We start from the raw sequence: 14,733 nt of genomic DNA on the forward strand, positions 1-14,733 counted from the left end.
AACTTTTCAGTTTAAAGCATTTGTGGAAAATCATGCCAGTATAGACGTAGTCCTGGTGTTTAGCTTTTTATGTCATTAGGATGTGGAATGTAGTGGGAAATCCAGGTAAGGTCTTTGTAGACTATCATACTAAGAAGAAAGTCATTGGCTACGTCTAGACTGGCATGATTTTCCGCAAAAGCTTTTAACAGAAAAGTTTTTCTGTTAAAAGCATTTGCGGAAAAGAGCATCTTGACTGGTACAGATGCTTTTCTGCAAAAGCACTTTTTGCGGAAAAGCGTCCATGCCAATCTAGACGTGGTTTTGAGCAAGAAAGCCTGATCTCCATTTTTGCCATCGGGGCTTTTTTGCTCAAAACAGTTTTTAGCTGTTTACACTGGCCCTCTTGCGAAAAACCATTTCCAGAAAAGGGCTTTTGCTCGAACGGGAACGTCAAAGCATTGGCTCAAGAAACACTGATTTCAGACAGTAGTACGTCATTGCTTTTGCACAAAATCAAGCAGCCAGTGTAGACTGCACTTGACATTTTCCCATATAATTTGGTTTATTTTGGGGGGTATAGAATGTGGTGCAAAGTTGAAAACATATTTGCCAAAAAATCCTTGGCAGAAGAAACTGATCATTCATCATTTCTGCTCAGAGTTTGCAGTTTCTTATTCTCTCTTACAATAGACAACTTAGCAAAGGAACTGAAAGATATGAAAATCCCACAGAAATATTTTAGAGAATGATGTCATTAACATAAATGACCTTTTAATGCAATGGACAACAGATCACAAGGTTAAAATTAAAGGGTTCGGTGCATAAAATTAAGAAAAAAAAGAAGGCTTACGGCCATTTTCTGCTCTCAGTTACACAAATGAAAATTCAAATAATTTCAGTGACTTAAGTGGAGTAACTATGGGTTTATGCTGCTACAGTATGTGGACTATGTTTAGCGATAAATCTTCAAAGAACAAGAAAGAATTATATTCTAAGAAGAGAATACTAGTTTCCTGTGTGTTGATAAAGAAAATCTATTTCTTCTGGCAACCATGAGAGAATGGAGAATAATTCAAAATGTAAGAATTTTCAGGCAAAAGGTATATTAGAGAGAGAGAAAGAGAGAGAAAAAAGAGAGCGAGAGCAAGTAAGAGCATCAAATGTGCCGGTAAACTCCAAAAAATATTGTAAATTTCATTAGAAACAATTTTGGACAGATTGATAGAAGAGGTTTTGCACCTACCCAGGCCTAATTCAGTGTACTTTAATGAGTTTTTAAAGAATGGGAAGAGAATTCAAACTACAATATGAAAAGTTCTAAAATATGAAAATTATCATTATCCATTTGCAACTACTGGTTGCTACTTAAAATGAAGAAAATAAAGGGGCTTTATCATAATGGAGAATTATATTCTCCCTTGGCATACTCCACTGCACACACAAAGCAATGCATCTAATCTAATCTAATCTAATCTAATCTAATCCATTTGTAATTCTAATAAATACAATAATGTAAGACTGAGGGTATGTCTACACCAGAGGGCCCTGACCTGGGCACACCGGAGGGGCCACTGCCAGCTGTTCCAGCAAGGTCATCCAGGGAGACCGTACCGGATAAGTAGTTTGAATTAAGTAGTTCGGGAGGGGAGGTGGGAGGGAGACCAGAGACCGCGCGCAGGGGCCATGCCTTCCACGGATCACGCAGACACCTGTGCACGTGCGAGCATGTGCCATGCCACCCTTGGGCAGGTGGCTCCAGCTGCGTGACACCCAGGGGCCATTGCCCAATAGGCACATGCTTGTGCAAAGAGATGTGATATGCTCCCAACCCCAGGGCAGGACCCAGCAGGATGCTTTCCCTTCACATGTCCCCTCTACACGGAGGCAGGGGACATCTCCCACTCCCCCCCACTGCCCCGGCCACACTATACATGGCACAGGAACATGGGTGCGGTCTTGGGGCAGCTCCCAGTCCCGGGGAGAGCCAGACATCCTGATCATGGCCTCTGTACAAGCACAGCGGCTGTGACGGTGCAGGACATGGTCACCCACACGTTGCGGAGTGGGTGAGGGGGCTGAGCATCATCCTCTGCGTCCCCAGGGAGAACTGACCACTTCTCTTCTTTCTCTACAGCTGCACCAGCTGCTCGTGCAGGGCGCATTACCCCACCCGGGACATGCTCCCGCACCCACGGCCGCAGGAGTACCGGGACCAGCACCTGGGGGCCCTGCGAGCCATGCACCGCACACTACAGGCCTAGATGCGGGAAGACCTGCAGGTCCGCCACGAGCTGCTGGTTGAGCTCCGAGGGCTGAGCACCAACCAGAGCATGGTACCCCGTGCTGGTCCTGCGCCTGCTGCCCCCCCAACTGCTGTACCTCCTCCCATTCCTGCCCCCTCCCACCTCTTCCTCCTCAACCCCCACAACCTCTTCCTCAATGTCCACACCCCCCACCTCAACCTCCGCACCCTCCACCCCATCCCCCCGGGGATGCCGAGGCCCCCTCCCTCACCGTGCTGGGAGGCGGCTGGCCCGGCGAGACCCCCACCCCTGATCCTTCAGTTTCCCCACCCCCTCCTTTCCCTTGCTTCCCCCTTTCAGCTCCCTCCTCCCAGTTTTCCCCCTCCCCTCTCCCACCCTCTCTCTTCCCCTCTCCCACCTCCTTTTCCCAGTTTCCCCAAGTTTTGTTAAATAAAGAGAGTTTCTAGTTTTGGCCACACGTTACCTTTATTTTGTACATCAAGAAGAGGAGCTAGGGAAGGGTAAGTGGAAGGAGGTGAGGGAGGAATGGGGTACGAGCCCCCGATGGGGAGGACTGGGCTGGCTCTGCAGGATTCTGGGGGTGGAAGCTCTCCTGCAGCCCCCCAATTGCCCCCTCTCCCCAGATGGCAGCCTGCGGCAAGTGCAGCCGGGCTGATGGCCAAATGGTGTGATGTGCCCAGTGTGGGCACTCCGGGCACTCCAAGCCAGGACTGCTTTGCAAGCGGGGCACCCCTGAGAACTGTCTGTCCGGGGTAGGGGTCGGGTCCCTTTAAGCGCAGCCCTGGGCTAGCCTAAGGCAGCATCTCCACACTCTAAATCCTCCTCTGATGCCCTGCCGGCACTGCTTCCGCCCATCCTTAAGCCCGCTTCAGGGTCCACTTAATGTGGACATGCTAGTTCGAATTAGCAAAACGCTAATTCAAACTAGTTTTTTAGTCTAGATCCGTTAGTTCAAATTAGCTTAGTTCGAATTAACTAATTCGAACTAAGTTAGTTCGAATTAACGTTGTAGTGTAGACGTACCCTTAGTTGGGGTTATTTTATAAACAGTTTTTGAGATTTCACATGGATAACCTTTTGGCTTTTCTATTATTTATTATAATTATATTATGTATTATAATTTTTTCTTACCTACCGATTTATTATGTATGCATGAACTATGGGTGAACAATTATGTTATGATGATGAATGATGAAAGAGTTCATGATGTTTTTGCATAACAGACATAGAGCATTTTTAGATGGATTCTTTTGATTACTCTGGGGCAGACAGAATGGTGAAAACCATTGAATCTATTCCTGCATCAAGAGTATATATATATATTCTTCCTACACAATTTGCAATAATGCAAAAAGTTTACCGTCCATTTTGTGTGAGAAATAAAGTTTAATTTTCCTTAGAGTTATTTATAAACAGTAAATAAAATCAATCTTAGAATGAATGAGTTAGTGAGCCATTGATCAGTAACACCAAACTCTTACCAAATTCTTTAGGCACCGTTATAGAATAGTGACAAGTCTGTCCAGCGGTATAATTACGTGGATAATTTGGTGACAAAACTACCCCATCTGATCCAGTATACTGGCCTCCACATGGAGCTGAAAGCAAAACAAAAACAAAAGCATCATCCTTAATTCCATCTGTTACTGTCCATCGTGTCCCAGCATAAAACTGCAAAATTCAGTAACTGTAAATTGACATTTTTGTTTTTTCTAAGGCATAAGATACAATGGTCTTTGTTAGAAAACCATATTTATCAAAGCATCTATTAAATTAGAGTTTTATACAACTACCTTATTTGTACATTTCTGTGGAAATAAATTATTTCATTGGAAGAAACTATAAAAAAAACTGAAAAGCTTTTTTTCAAAGTATAATCTAAATAAAATCTCAGCAAAAACTTGTTACTTATTATTTAGATTTCATCAGCAATTACAGTGTGCTAGATGCTTTCCAAACATAGATTATAATACAGTCCTAGTTCCAGAGAGTTGCAGTCAAAAATATTTTGCTGTTTTCCATCAACAGTAAATAAAAAAGAATGGGTATTTTATTTAAATAAATTCTTTGAAGTTACAGAAAGTAACTTTTTGTTTCTCTGGCACTTTTAAAAAATTGCTTTATGTAAATTTACTTTTTACTTTTAAAAATAAAGGGTCAAATCCTGCTTTCAGTTAACCTGTGCAAGTGGGCTGCCATAGTTATATGTACAGGAGAAAATAGTCACAATAAGACAGAAAATGAGAATATGATACAAATAAATATTTTCAGAATGAAACATTTCTCCTTATTTTTGTATGTAGCTGAAGAAATCTCCTTTATCTAACACATATACAACCCTCTTTTCCAATTCCCCATTCAGACAATCAAATGAAATCTGTTAAGATATCTTCGATTTGAACATCAAACATCCCAAAGAAAGCTATATATCAAATTCAAAATACATTTATAACAATTATTTTATTTTCTAAATACCACAAGTGATGATACATTTCATTTTAGTTGCATATAATTTAGATAGCATTTTACTATTTATGACATTTAACAAATACCAAAATATGGAGATTTTGTGAGGATTAAAAGGTCACCATTGCACTGGAATTTTGCCACTCTAATGTCAAAGAATTAGTAATAGCCAGTAACTCATAAATTACATTTTCTTTTAGTGATTTATTTAAATTAAAGGGTCTGACATTAGATAAAATATAGTCACATTGTTTTGGTTCCTGAGACTGGAAGTGCTCCTTACAGCAGTGCATAATGCAAACAAAATATTTCTCCACTCTGTGGAACTAAACAATTCAAGCATATTTGTGTTTATTGTTTATAATTCCTTCCGCATAACAATGTTGAAGCTCTTAGTTTTTGAGTCCTGAGTGACTGTTTTCAGTTGCCAGAGTACCTCAAAAGGCATTTTATCTTTTAGAATAAACTTCTTGGCTTGTAAAGTTGCAAATGTCCTTTAAACAAAACAACACACTTTTTCTTAGGAAAAAGAATAGTGACAGGAAAAGCTATGGGCATGCTCAGCCACTACTACCACAACAGCAAATGCCTTGAGAAATGTTTGTTCCAATACTGCAAATATTACAGTTCATTGCTCCAAAATCTCTATTTATGTTACTGTATTTGCTTGTTGCAGATCTTTTAAAGTTTATGACTCTTATGCCCCGAGAACCAGATATGGGACTTTTTGCCACCAGCTGCCTACTGTAAGACTGTTCAAATCACATAACTATCAGCTATGCTGAAATCATATTCCTGTAATATTTTAAGCATAGAGGAGGCAGAGAAATGGGACTGGTCCCATTTGGGATTAAAAGGAGAAGATGGAAAGAAGGGATACATAATAATGTATTACAGAAGGAGGGAAATCCTAAGGCATGCTAAGAACGGTCTGGGAGTTGTGGTAGTTTACAGCTTCAGCATGAGTCATCTATGTAATGATGATGCTAAAAAAAGTAACAAATGCAATTTTAGAATGTATTAATAAAGGGAAGGCAATCAGTTCACAGGAGGTGATAGTACAACTGTCCTTAGCACGGTTAAGCCTCAACTGTAGTACTGTGTCCAATTTTGGTCACGAATGAAAGGATGAAGAGAAACTGGAAAGGCTCCAGAGGTAAGTCATAAAGATGATCAAAGGGATGGAATGCAAGCCATCTGAGCAAAGGCTGAAAGATCTGGATATATTTATTTGGAAAAGAGAAGATTAAGGGAGGAGATGTATTCAAATACATAAAGACTGCCTAAAAAAAAAGATGGAGTCATTCTCTTTTGCCACAGAGGGCAAGACAAGAAGCAATGGGTTAAACTACAAGATAACAGATTTAGATTAAATCCCAGAAAAAAATCTTCACTGTAAGAACAGTAGGACAGTGAAACAGATGGCCTCCAGAAGTTGTGAAAATTTCACTGGAGATTTTCAAAAGGAGACTGGAGAACCATCTGTCTTAGGTACATCTAGACTACATGCCTCTGTCGCCAGAGGCATGTAGATTAGGCTACCAGACATAGGAAAATGAAGCGGCGATTTAAATAATCGCCGCTTCATTTAAATTTACATGGCTGCCATGCTGACCTGACAAACAGCTAATCAGCTGTTTGTCGGCTCAGCGCAATAGTCCGGACACGCGGGTGTCGCCATCAAAGGAATTTGTCGACCACCCAGGTATGCTGATCAGCTGTTTGTCGGCTCAGCGCGGCAGCCATGTAAATTTAAATGAAGCGGCGATTATTTAAATCGCTGCTTCATTTTCCTATGTCTGGTAGCCTACTCTACATGCCTCTGGCGACAGAGGCATGTAGTCTAGACGTACCCTTAGATGGAATCACATATCTTGGCAGGGTGGGGGGTAGACTAGATGCTGTTATAGTTCCTTTTATTCCTTTTATCCCTAAAAGGTAACTGAAGGAATTTTTATTGTTGTTAAAGTTTATCTGGCTAAAAAGGGGATTGGGTTAGGAAAAGATAGGAAAAGATTTAATCTGTAAAAGCTTAAATTTCAATCCAATACTAATAATTAGATGGTTTACCATCTTTTCTCATTTGTAAACTCCTACAACATTTCATATAGAGGTGCAGATCCCTTTAGAAATTCAAACAGTATTTCACAGTCTCCTACCACAAAAATTGTAGACTGAAAAGTTGCTGAACAGAATTAAACTATAAATTCTGGTGTCCCTGGCCTCTGTTTGTCAGAAGCTGGAGACGGATGGCACGAGACAAATCGCTTGATCATTGTCTTTGGTCCATTCCCTCCAGGGCACTTGGTGCTGGCCACTGTTGGCAGACAGGCTACTGGGCTAGATGGACCTTTGGTCTGACCCAGTACGGCCATTCTTATGTTCTTATGTTAATGTTGCATGCACTCAGCATGACATTTGACACAGTGTGACAAAAAGGTGTTAAACTAAGGATTTGTATGGTAACAAAACTTCCAGGTATTGACCTGTGAGTGGGGGTATTCACATATTTGTGACTGATCAGAAAAGTAAAATGACTTTTCTGGGAGCTGATCCTGTATTTTCCTTGTCACCTTTTGCAGACCATTTAGACATAGAATAACAGAACACAGACTTCAGAGAGCATCTGTCCTCATGGTCTAAGTATTAACTAGACCACTCCTGGGACTTATTTGTCTAACATGCTCTTAAAAATTTCCACTGAAGGAGATTCCACAACCTTCCTAGACAATGTACTCCAGTGTTTAACCAGCCTGACAGCTAGAACTTTTTTCCTAAGATCCAATGTGACTCCAGCCCAGAGAAGGGCTGGGATGACCCCTCTCCATCCCAGGCCCTTTCTCATCCTTCCCCTGTTCTGCCCTCTCCCTGCCACTTCCCCATCCTTGCTCCATCTCCATCCCTTTCCCCTCCTTCTTCAAGCAATGTGGCCTGGAGGACCAGTGAGGCCAGTACCAGCAACAGGAGTCCATCCCCGCCCTGCCTCGCTGTCAGTGTCTTGGCAAGCAGACCAATCACATCACTCCTTTTCTGACAGGTGAATATGGGGCAGTCCCACCCCTCTCCCAAGGGACACAGCTAGAGGAGTGGAGCAAGCTGGGGACATTGCTTTGTTTTCCCTGGCACTGCTGTCACCAGATCTCCCTTGCTAATCCCTGTGGCAGCTGCTGGCTGGCTCCTTGACCTACACTTTGCTAAACCTCCCTTGCTGCAATGTAAGTCTAATGTTTCTTGTAGTCTCTTCAGAGTTTAAGAAGAACAATCTTTCTCCACCCTGCTTATAGCAACTTTTATGTAGCTGAAAACTTATCATATCCATCTCAGTCACCCCCACACACATGCACGCACATACACATAGTATTTCATCAGCACATCAATCTAGGTATAATAGACTCTTTATGGCATTAATACAATAATTGATCAAATATTATGGTATGGTAAATGGAGGGAAATGTAAGTTTCATGCCTCCACTTTCCACACCTAAAATGAAAGCCTAAGATTACAAACAACCTCTTTGTTTTCACAAAGATTATTTCCAAAATAGACTTGGACGAGTATCACATAACTAGTTCATCACTACCAGGCAATAAGTACAAACAAAAAATCTTTATGAATGATAATTTTTCAAACTAATTGCATCACTCAGCTCTTTCTTTAAAATACTGTTCATATTTTCTTTTGATTTTTAAAAGTTGTCCTATATTTATAGAACATAATATTGAAGCATGAGATACAGGATAATTAATTAGATACAATGTATTGCCTTCTATTTCATTTTCTGATGAGACAATATACATTTAATTCCAAGGTAACAGGTAATACAATAATGACATGCTTGTGATGTCTTGTATAATCTCAAGGAAACAGCCCTTACTAATAAACAATAGTGGCTGTCTGAAAAAGCAGAAGTCACCAAACAAAGAGCTTGTGATTCTGACCCAGTAAACCAGCAGTAGGCAAGAAGCAGCCCACCTGCCCCAGCCAATACATTTTGCCAGTGTTAGACACTGACAGGTTGCCAGATGCTTTATTTATCTGCTCATCTGTAGGTACCATGCTTCCAGCAGCTTCTATTGGCCATGAATGGCAATCTGTTGCCAATGGGAGCAACCAGCGCCTATACCTGCATATGCACAGGTAAATAATGCATCCGGCAGCCTGCCAGGGGCTATCTCTGGTAAACTATCACTTATTGCCCATCTCTACAGTAAATCAAAGTAAAACGAGCTGTTGAAATGCTTGGTAATAGCAGTTACTTGAGAATATTTGCAGCAGGGCCTATTGTACATATCATATTAAGAGACATGTCTTTAAGATCTCAGTAACATTAATTTACCTTAAGAAAAATATAAGCCAAGTGATAGAGGTTCAAAGGTGTGTATAGTAGTTATGTGACTAACTTCAACTGAAAATTAATGTGAATTGGGGACTTAACAATCATTTGCACCTTTGTGGACTGGGCATTGCTTTCTGCAGCTGCCATTGGCCAGGAATGACAATCCACGGCCATCGGGAACCACAATTACACATTCCTGTGGAGGCACAGATAAATAAAGCCACAACCTAAATTTTGAAAACAACTGGTCTAATGGATTCTATGAATCACTAAAAATAATGTTTTGCAAGTGTACTATGTTAGTTAAGTAAATTAATTGTAGTTTAATTTATTTTAGGGTAATATTTTAACTGTATAAAGGGTTGGGGAATCAACCACATATATGGGAATGCGTGAAAGGGGATGGATCACTTGAAAATTTCCTGTTATGCTCATTCCCTCTGGGGCACCTGGCAGTGATCATTGTCAGAAGACATGCTAGAGGGACCTTAGGTCTGATCCAGTATGGACATGCTTATGTTCATAATAGTTGAAAATAAATAAGAGGCATTTTCTGAGAAGATATAATACGAACATAGTCATCATTTTATAGCTCATTATTTTCTTGCTAACCCTTAAGAAATCCATTAAAGACTTATCTTCTAAGTATTATTAAAATAATTATTGAAATTATTATTTAATCCACAGTCTACAATGACAGACCTTCTTAGGAAATATCTTATTTGCTGATCACTGAACTGATAAATTGTGACATAATCTATATGGGAAATTTTTTCAGACGCCAAAATACATAGAGAGCAGTGTTTTTCAAGTGGTCCATGAAACTACTTTGGGAAAACTAATAACTGGCCACACTAGTGTGTTTACTTACTGGCACCTCAGCCACGGAGCTAATGAGAGCCACGAGGCTCTTTGGCTGTGGCGCCTTTAAGTAAACACACAAGCATGGCCAGTTAGCAGGATTCTCAAAGTGGTTTCACAGACCACTTTGAGAAACAGAAATATAGATTCATATTATAGATTGATCATGCTTCAAAATGTTATTAAAATCCTCTTTTTGTTTTTAAGGTCCAAAAGCACATTTGGGGGTTTCCTCTGCAAATCTATTGAACTTATTTTTTTTAACTAGGTAAAAAAGTAACATTCCAGCCAATCAAATGAGCTGACATTTTCAACTTTAAAAAATGGAAGATGATTATGGGTTAGTTACAAACATTCTGAACATTAAAGGTTATAATAGAAATTACTATACACTATTAACGATATTGTCATGTATTCTGCCAGTATGCTATTTTGATTTTATCTCAATCATATAAACTTGTGAGAATCATTGATAGATTGAACCTCTCATTTTCTAATCTTACAGACGGAATTTAAAAGGATACCTAGAAATTTAGAATGACAATAAAGCTTTGTCTGTAGTAATATTTATCTTCCTGAAGCATCCTAAACTAGTTTTCTATTGTAATCAAGGATGCTTGTAAAGATACTTCATAAGGTGTAAACATAAAGTTTTCTTTTAAACAAAAAGTGTGTAAAAGAAAGCTTTATAGTGATAAGGCACAATCCACTGTGGTACTAAGTGCCCTGCATTCCCATTGAAGTCAATGGGAATGGAAGATGCTCAGACCCTTCCAGAGGGCATTAAGAATGTCACAGGATCAGTTCCAGCAGAATAACGTAATAAAAGAAAAAAGATACACCGTGTTTTAAACATGGGAAACCTGGATATAAGAGAGTGGAGTACCCCAGTTAGTAGTGGGAGCAGACAAAGTGGTCTTGAGAAAAAGATAAACTAATAGTGGTCCAAAGGTGGGCCAGCAACTGTATTTTAAGTGTTTACAGCGGAGTCATTTCAAGAGTGTCTGCCCCTTTAAGAGCAGTAAAATCATACAAGGAAAAGAAAAGAAGTGACTGGCCAAATTAAGATGTGTCCCCAAAATGGAATGCAATATGCTTCATATGGGACCAAGGCAGGAAGAAGATAATATCTAAGAGGTATTTCAAACATGGGAAGGAAGGAAATTATGGTAAAATCAGAATGCTCCTTTATACCTCCTATTCCTGTTCCTCCCTCTATTCCTGCCATGTTCCTGTTACCAGCTGATTTTAAGATAATCTGACAAAAATACCAATGAGGATACCAATGAAATGGCAGGAAAATTTTTATATAACTGATCCTTCTTTGGAAGGACATATGGATTTCTCCATCAGAAACATTTTCAGGTATGCTTTCTTAGCATTTTGCATTTTCTTTGAGAAATTTCAAATTAACCTCTGGTCAACAGTGTATCTTTTATATAGACAAAAAGAATCATCTGATGTACTGATCTTAAAAGCCGTTACTGCATCACAGAAGATGCAATTCTTAAACCAAGCTCATTTCTGTTTTGCCATAGCAGGAAGACCCGTACATAGTGATTTCTGAGAGGAACCAGCTTCCCAATGAAAGGACATGGATAGAGTCAAATGTTATCTATATTCACTAAGATAAAGATTTGTTTGCTAGGGATATTAAGAAGAGGGTAATTAATTAATCGGGTAGTGGAAATGTTATCAACTCCACAATTAGTTGATAAGGGAAGTTAAAGCTCCTGGCTCTCAGGGGTCCAGGAGTTACCCGCCACTGCTGTGGCTCTGCAGTATAAATGTAATAAGAGATGGGCAGGCAGACAGCCCAGCTCCTACTACATTTAAGCAGCAGAGCCACAGCAGGGTAGGTCCCAGACCCGGCACAAGCTGGGACTGAGCCAGGCTGCCTGCCGTAGCTACCTCACTGTGGCTCTACATTTCAATGTGTGTTGATAGCATTAACCGATAAGCTTTGGCTTATCAGTTAATCAACTAATTGACTACTCTATTATATTCCTATTGCCTACACATGAAAATTAATACAGAATAAGGTGAGATGTCAATTTAAAGTGGGTGAACTATTTTTTGATTAACTTCATGTGCAATTCTTTTACACTACAGATCCTATGCTGGCATACATCTCTGCTGCATATGGAGTGTAGACCAAAAATAAAGAGTTTTTCTGTCAATGTAGAAACACCATCTCCCCAAACACTATTAACCATGTGAAAATAGGCATTCTTCCATCTCTGAACTTGCATCTACACTGGGGGTTATGTAATCTGTGTAGAAACACCATTTTCCCAGTAATGTTAACTATGTCAACAGAAGCACTGTTCCATCACTGAAGCTGCATCTACATTGGAGGTTTTGCTAGCATAGCTATATTGGACAAGAACATGGCCTTTTTGCACCCTTGGCTAGCATAACTCTTAATGTAAGCCTGGTTGCAGAATAAGAGCATCCACACATAGAGTTAATTGGGAATAACTCAACAGATAGCATATAGTATTGGGGATTTATAACAGTATATGCTGTTTACAGAGAATGCCAAGACCATACAATGAAAGAAGAGGCTACAGACTACAGAGTTCCAACTCAACATGATAGCTAGTGAAACAGAACTGCGGAGTGATTGGGGTCATCCCTTAGATATCAGTGGGAGACATAAGGTCACTCAAAAGTGCAGACACCACCCTCTTCAAACACTGCTGAACAAAAGAATAAAACAGAAATAGTCAAGCAGTTCTAAATACAAATGGTTTGTTAGCTGTAGTGAAATATTTACAAAACATAGTGATTTATCTGCACAGTTCATGGAGATATATTTCTAAAGTAAAGGCAACTGGTTAAAACTGAATTTAGACCTAGACAACATAAGGGTAGTCAGCAAATAAAAGCTATCCTGACACATGACAAGTAACTCTCTAGTGCTGCAATTTCAGCTCCTATTACACAATAATACTCACTATCAAAACCTGCATGCACTTGCAATTTCAGAAATGTCATGCAGAATTATGCTCTGTGTGTCAGGGATAAAAGTTTCACAAGCATTCTATATCTCCAGAATGGCACCACTAGAAAATTGAAGAACTGCATAAGCCCATAAGATTGTGAAATATCTTACAAATTTCACAATGGCTGTTTTATTTATCAATATGCATGTGAACATATCAGTGAGCAAACTATGGAACAGATTCTTCAGACATATACTTCTGGATATAGCACATATTACTATAAATCGGTCCTATTCACCTTGTTTACTTCAATGAGACTACCTATGATAATAAGCACCATGCACTTCTGAAAAATCACAGACAATAATTATTTATAGATTAAGTTGGCGTCAGTAATGGATAATTACTTTCCTGATCATCTGAATCTCAAAAATTATCAAGTCACTTTATTTTTATTTTTGATGCTCACTTCCTTAGAATAATTCTAGACTGGAAATGATCTTGCCCTAAAAGGTTTCATATATTGACGCATTGGTAGCTCAGCCACATTCTGATACCAACTGCTAGTACCTCTTTTGAGTCCTCTTAAATAGATCAGTTCCTGATTAAAATGAAGCACATGTCCCCACAAATTCTAAAGGTATCAGACACCAGAAGAATATTTACATAATAGTATGAGACCACCAAAGAAAAATCAGGTACTGAAAATGTTACATTGAAAGGACGTCAATATGTTGTTGAGTAGTAATCTTGTCAGTGATATACGCAGAGAGGTAGAATTATTCCTTTTTTCAATATTCCAATATTGACCAGATTCATGCGCTTTGAAATTCAGAAGCTGCAGGGGGTGATTCACCAAAACTACAAATCATCCAGTTGCAGAAGAAAAAAGAATAATATAAGGCACTTTCACACACCCAGGGATATTTATATAGGCTTTTCAAATCCCCATCCAGAACAGAAAGTAGGACAGCTAAGAGAAAATACTAAAGAGCAATGACCACAGGCAGGGCTGCAAGGTTGTCAAAAAGGGGTCAAAAGAGACATTTCAAAATGCTAAGCAGATATAAGAACATATTCAAATATTAGAAACAGCCTTTTTGAAGTGCTACAGAAGACTTAATTATACCAGATATCTTGCAATTTGTCAAGTGTCAGATTTATAATAATAGGCTGTAACAAACATACATCTTCCTCAAGAAAAAACTGGTCATCAGAGGAAGATCTTATATAATGGCTTCTCTTAGGGTTCAGTTCAAGACCCCATCCAATTTTAAAAAGAAAATAAAATAAAAGATGTCCCACTTAATCACTTAACTGTCATATATATATTTTTATATATGTGTGTGTGTGTGTGTGATGCACTACAGCCTTGTAAGGTGTGCCTGCTGGGGGCTCAGGGCTTCAGCAGGAGGGTCGGTAAGTTTGGCCATTCCTAATATAAAAAGTGCAACTTACTTTCTTTTTTTCTTGTTAGGTGGACTATAAAACGTGTATGACTATATGTAAAGATTGCTATATGTTTTGATTTCTATATATCTGCATCTACTTACACACTTCCTTTCTTTCTTCCTCTCAGGGTGTGTCTAAACTACAGGGTCTTTTTGAAAAAAGTGGTCTTTTTTTGAAAAACTTTCCCTGTGTCTAGACTGCTGCCATGTTCTTTCAAAAGTAAATCGAAAGAATGTGGCAGTTTTTTAGACCATGGAAAATCTTGTTTTACGAGAAATAGCGCCTTTTTTTGAAAGTGCTCTTCGAAAAAAGGCGCTATGTAATGCAAACTGTGCTTTTTTGAAAGAGAGCATCCAGACTGCCTGGCTGCTCTCTTTCAAAAAAGCAGCTTGCTTTTTCGAAAGTACTGGTTGTAGTCTAGAC

General features: G+C 39.4%; 1 protein-coding gene across 1 annotated transcript in view; it reads right to left on the reverse strand.

Moving 5' to 3' along the window:
- CSMD1 (CUB and Sushi multiple domains 1) overlaps positions 1-14,733 on the reverse strand; it is a 1,868,278-nt gene that overhangs the window by 285,222 nt on the left and 1,568,323 nt on the right. Inside the window, exon 31 of the mRNA XM_006137767.5 lies at positions 3,728-3,844. Within this exon, the coding sequence (XP_006137829.3) occupies positions 3,728-3,844 (117 nt within the window). The remainder of the gene's footprint in view (positions 1-3,727; positions 3,845-14,733) is intronic.

The sequence above is a fragment of the Pelodiscus sinensis genome, chromosome 3, assembly GCF_052426305.1.
Source record: "Pelodiscus sinensis isolate ZL-2025 chromosome 3, ASM5242630v1, whole genome shotgun sequence".
Taxonomy (NCBI): Eukaryota; Metazoa; Chordata; order Testudines; family Trionychidae; genus Pelodiscus; species Pelodiscus sinensis.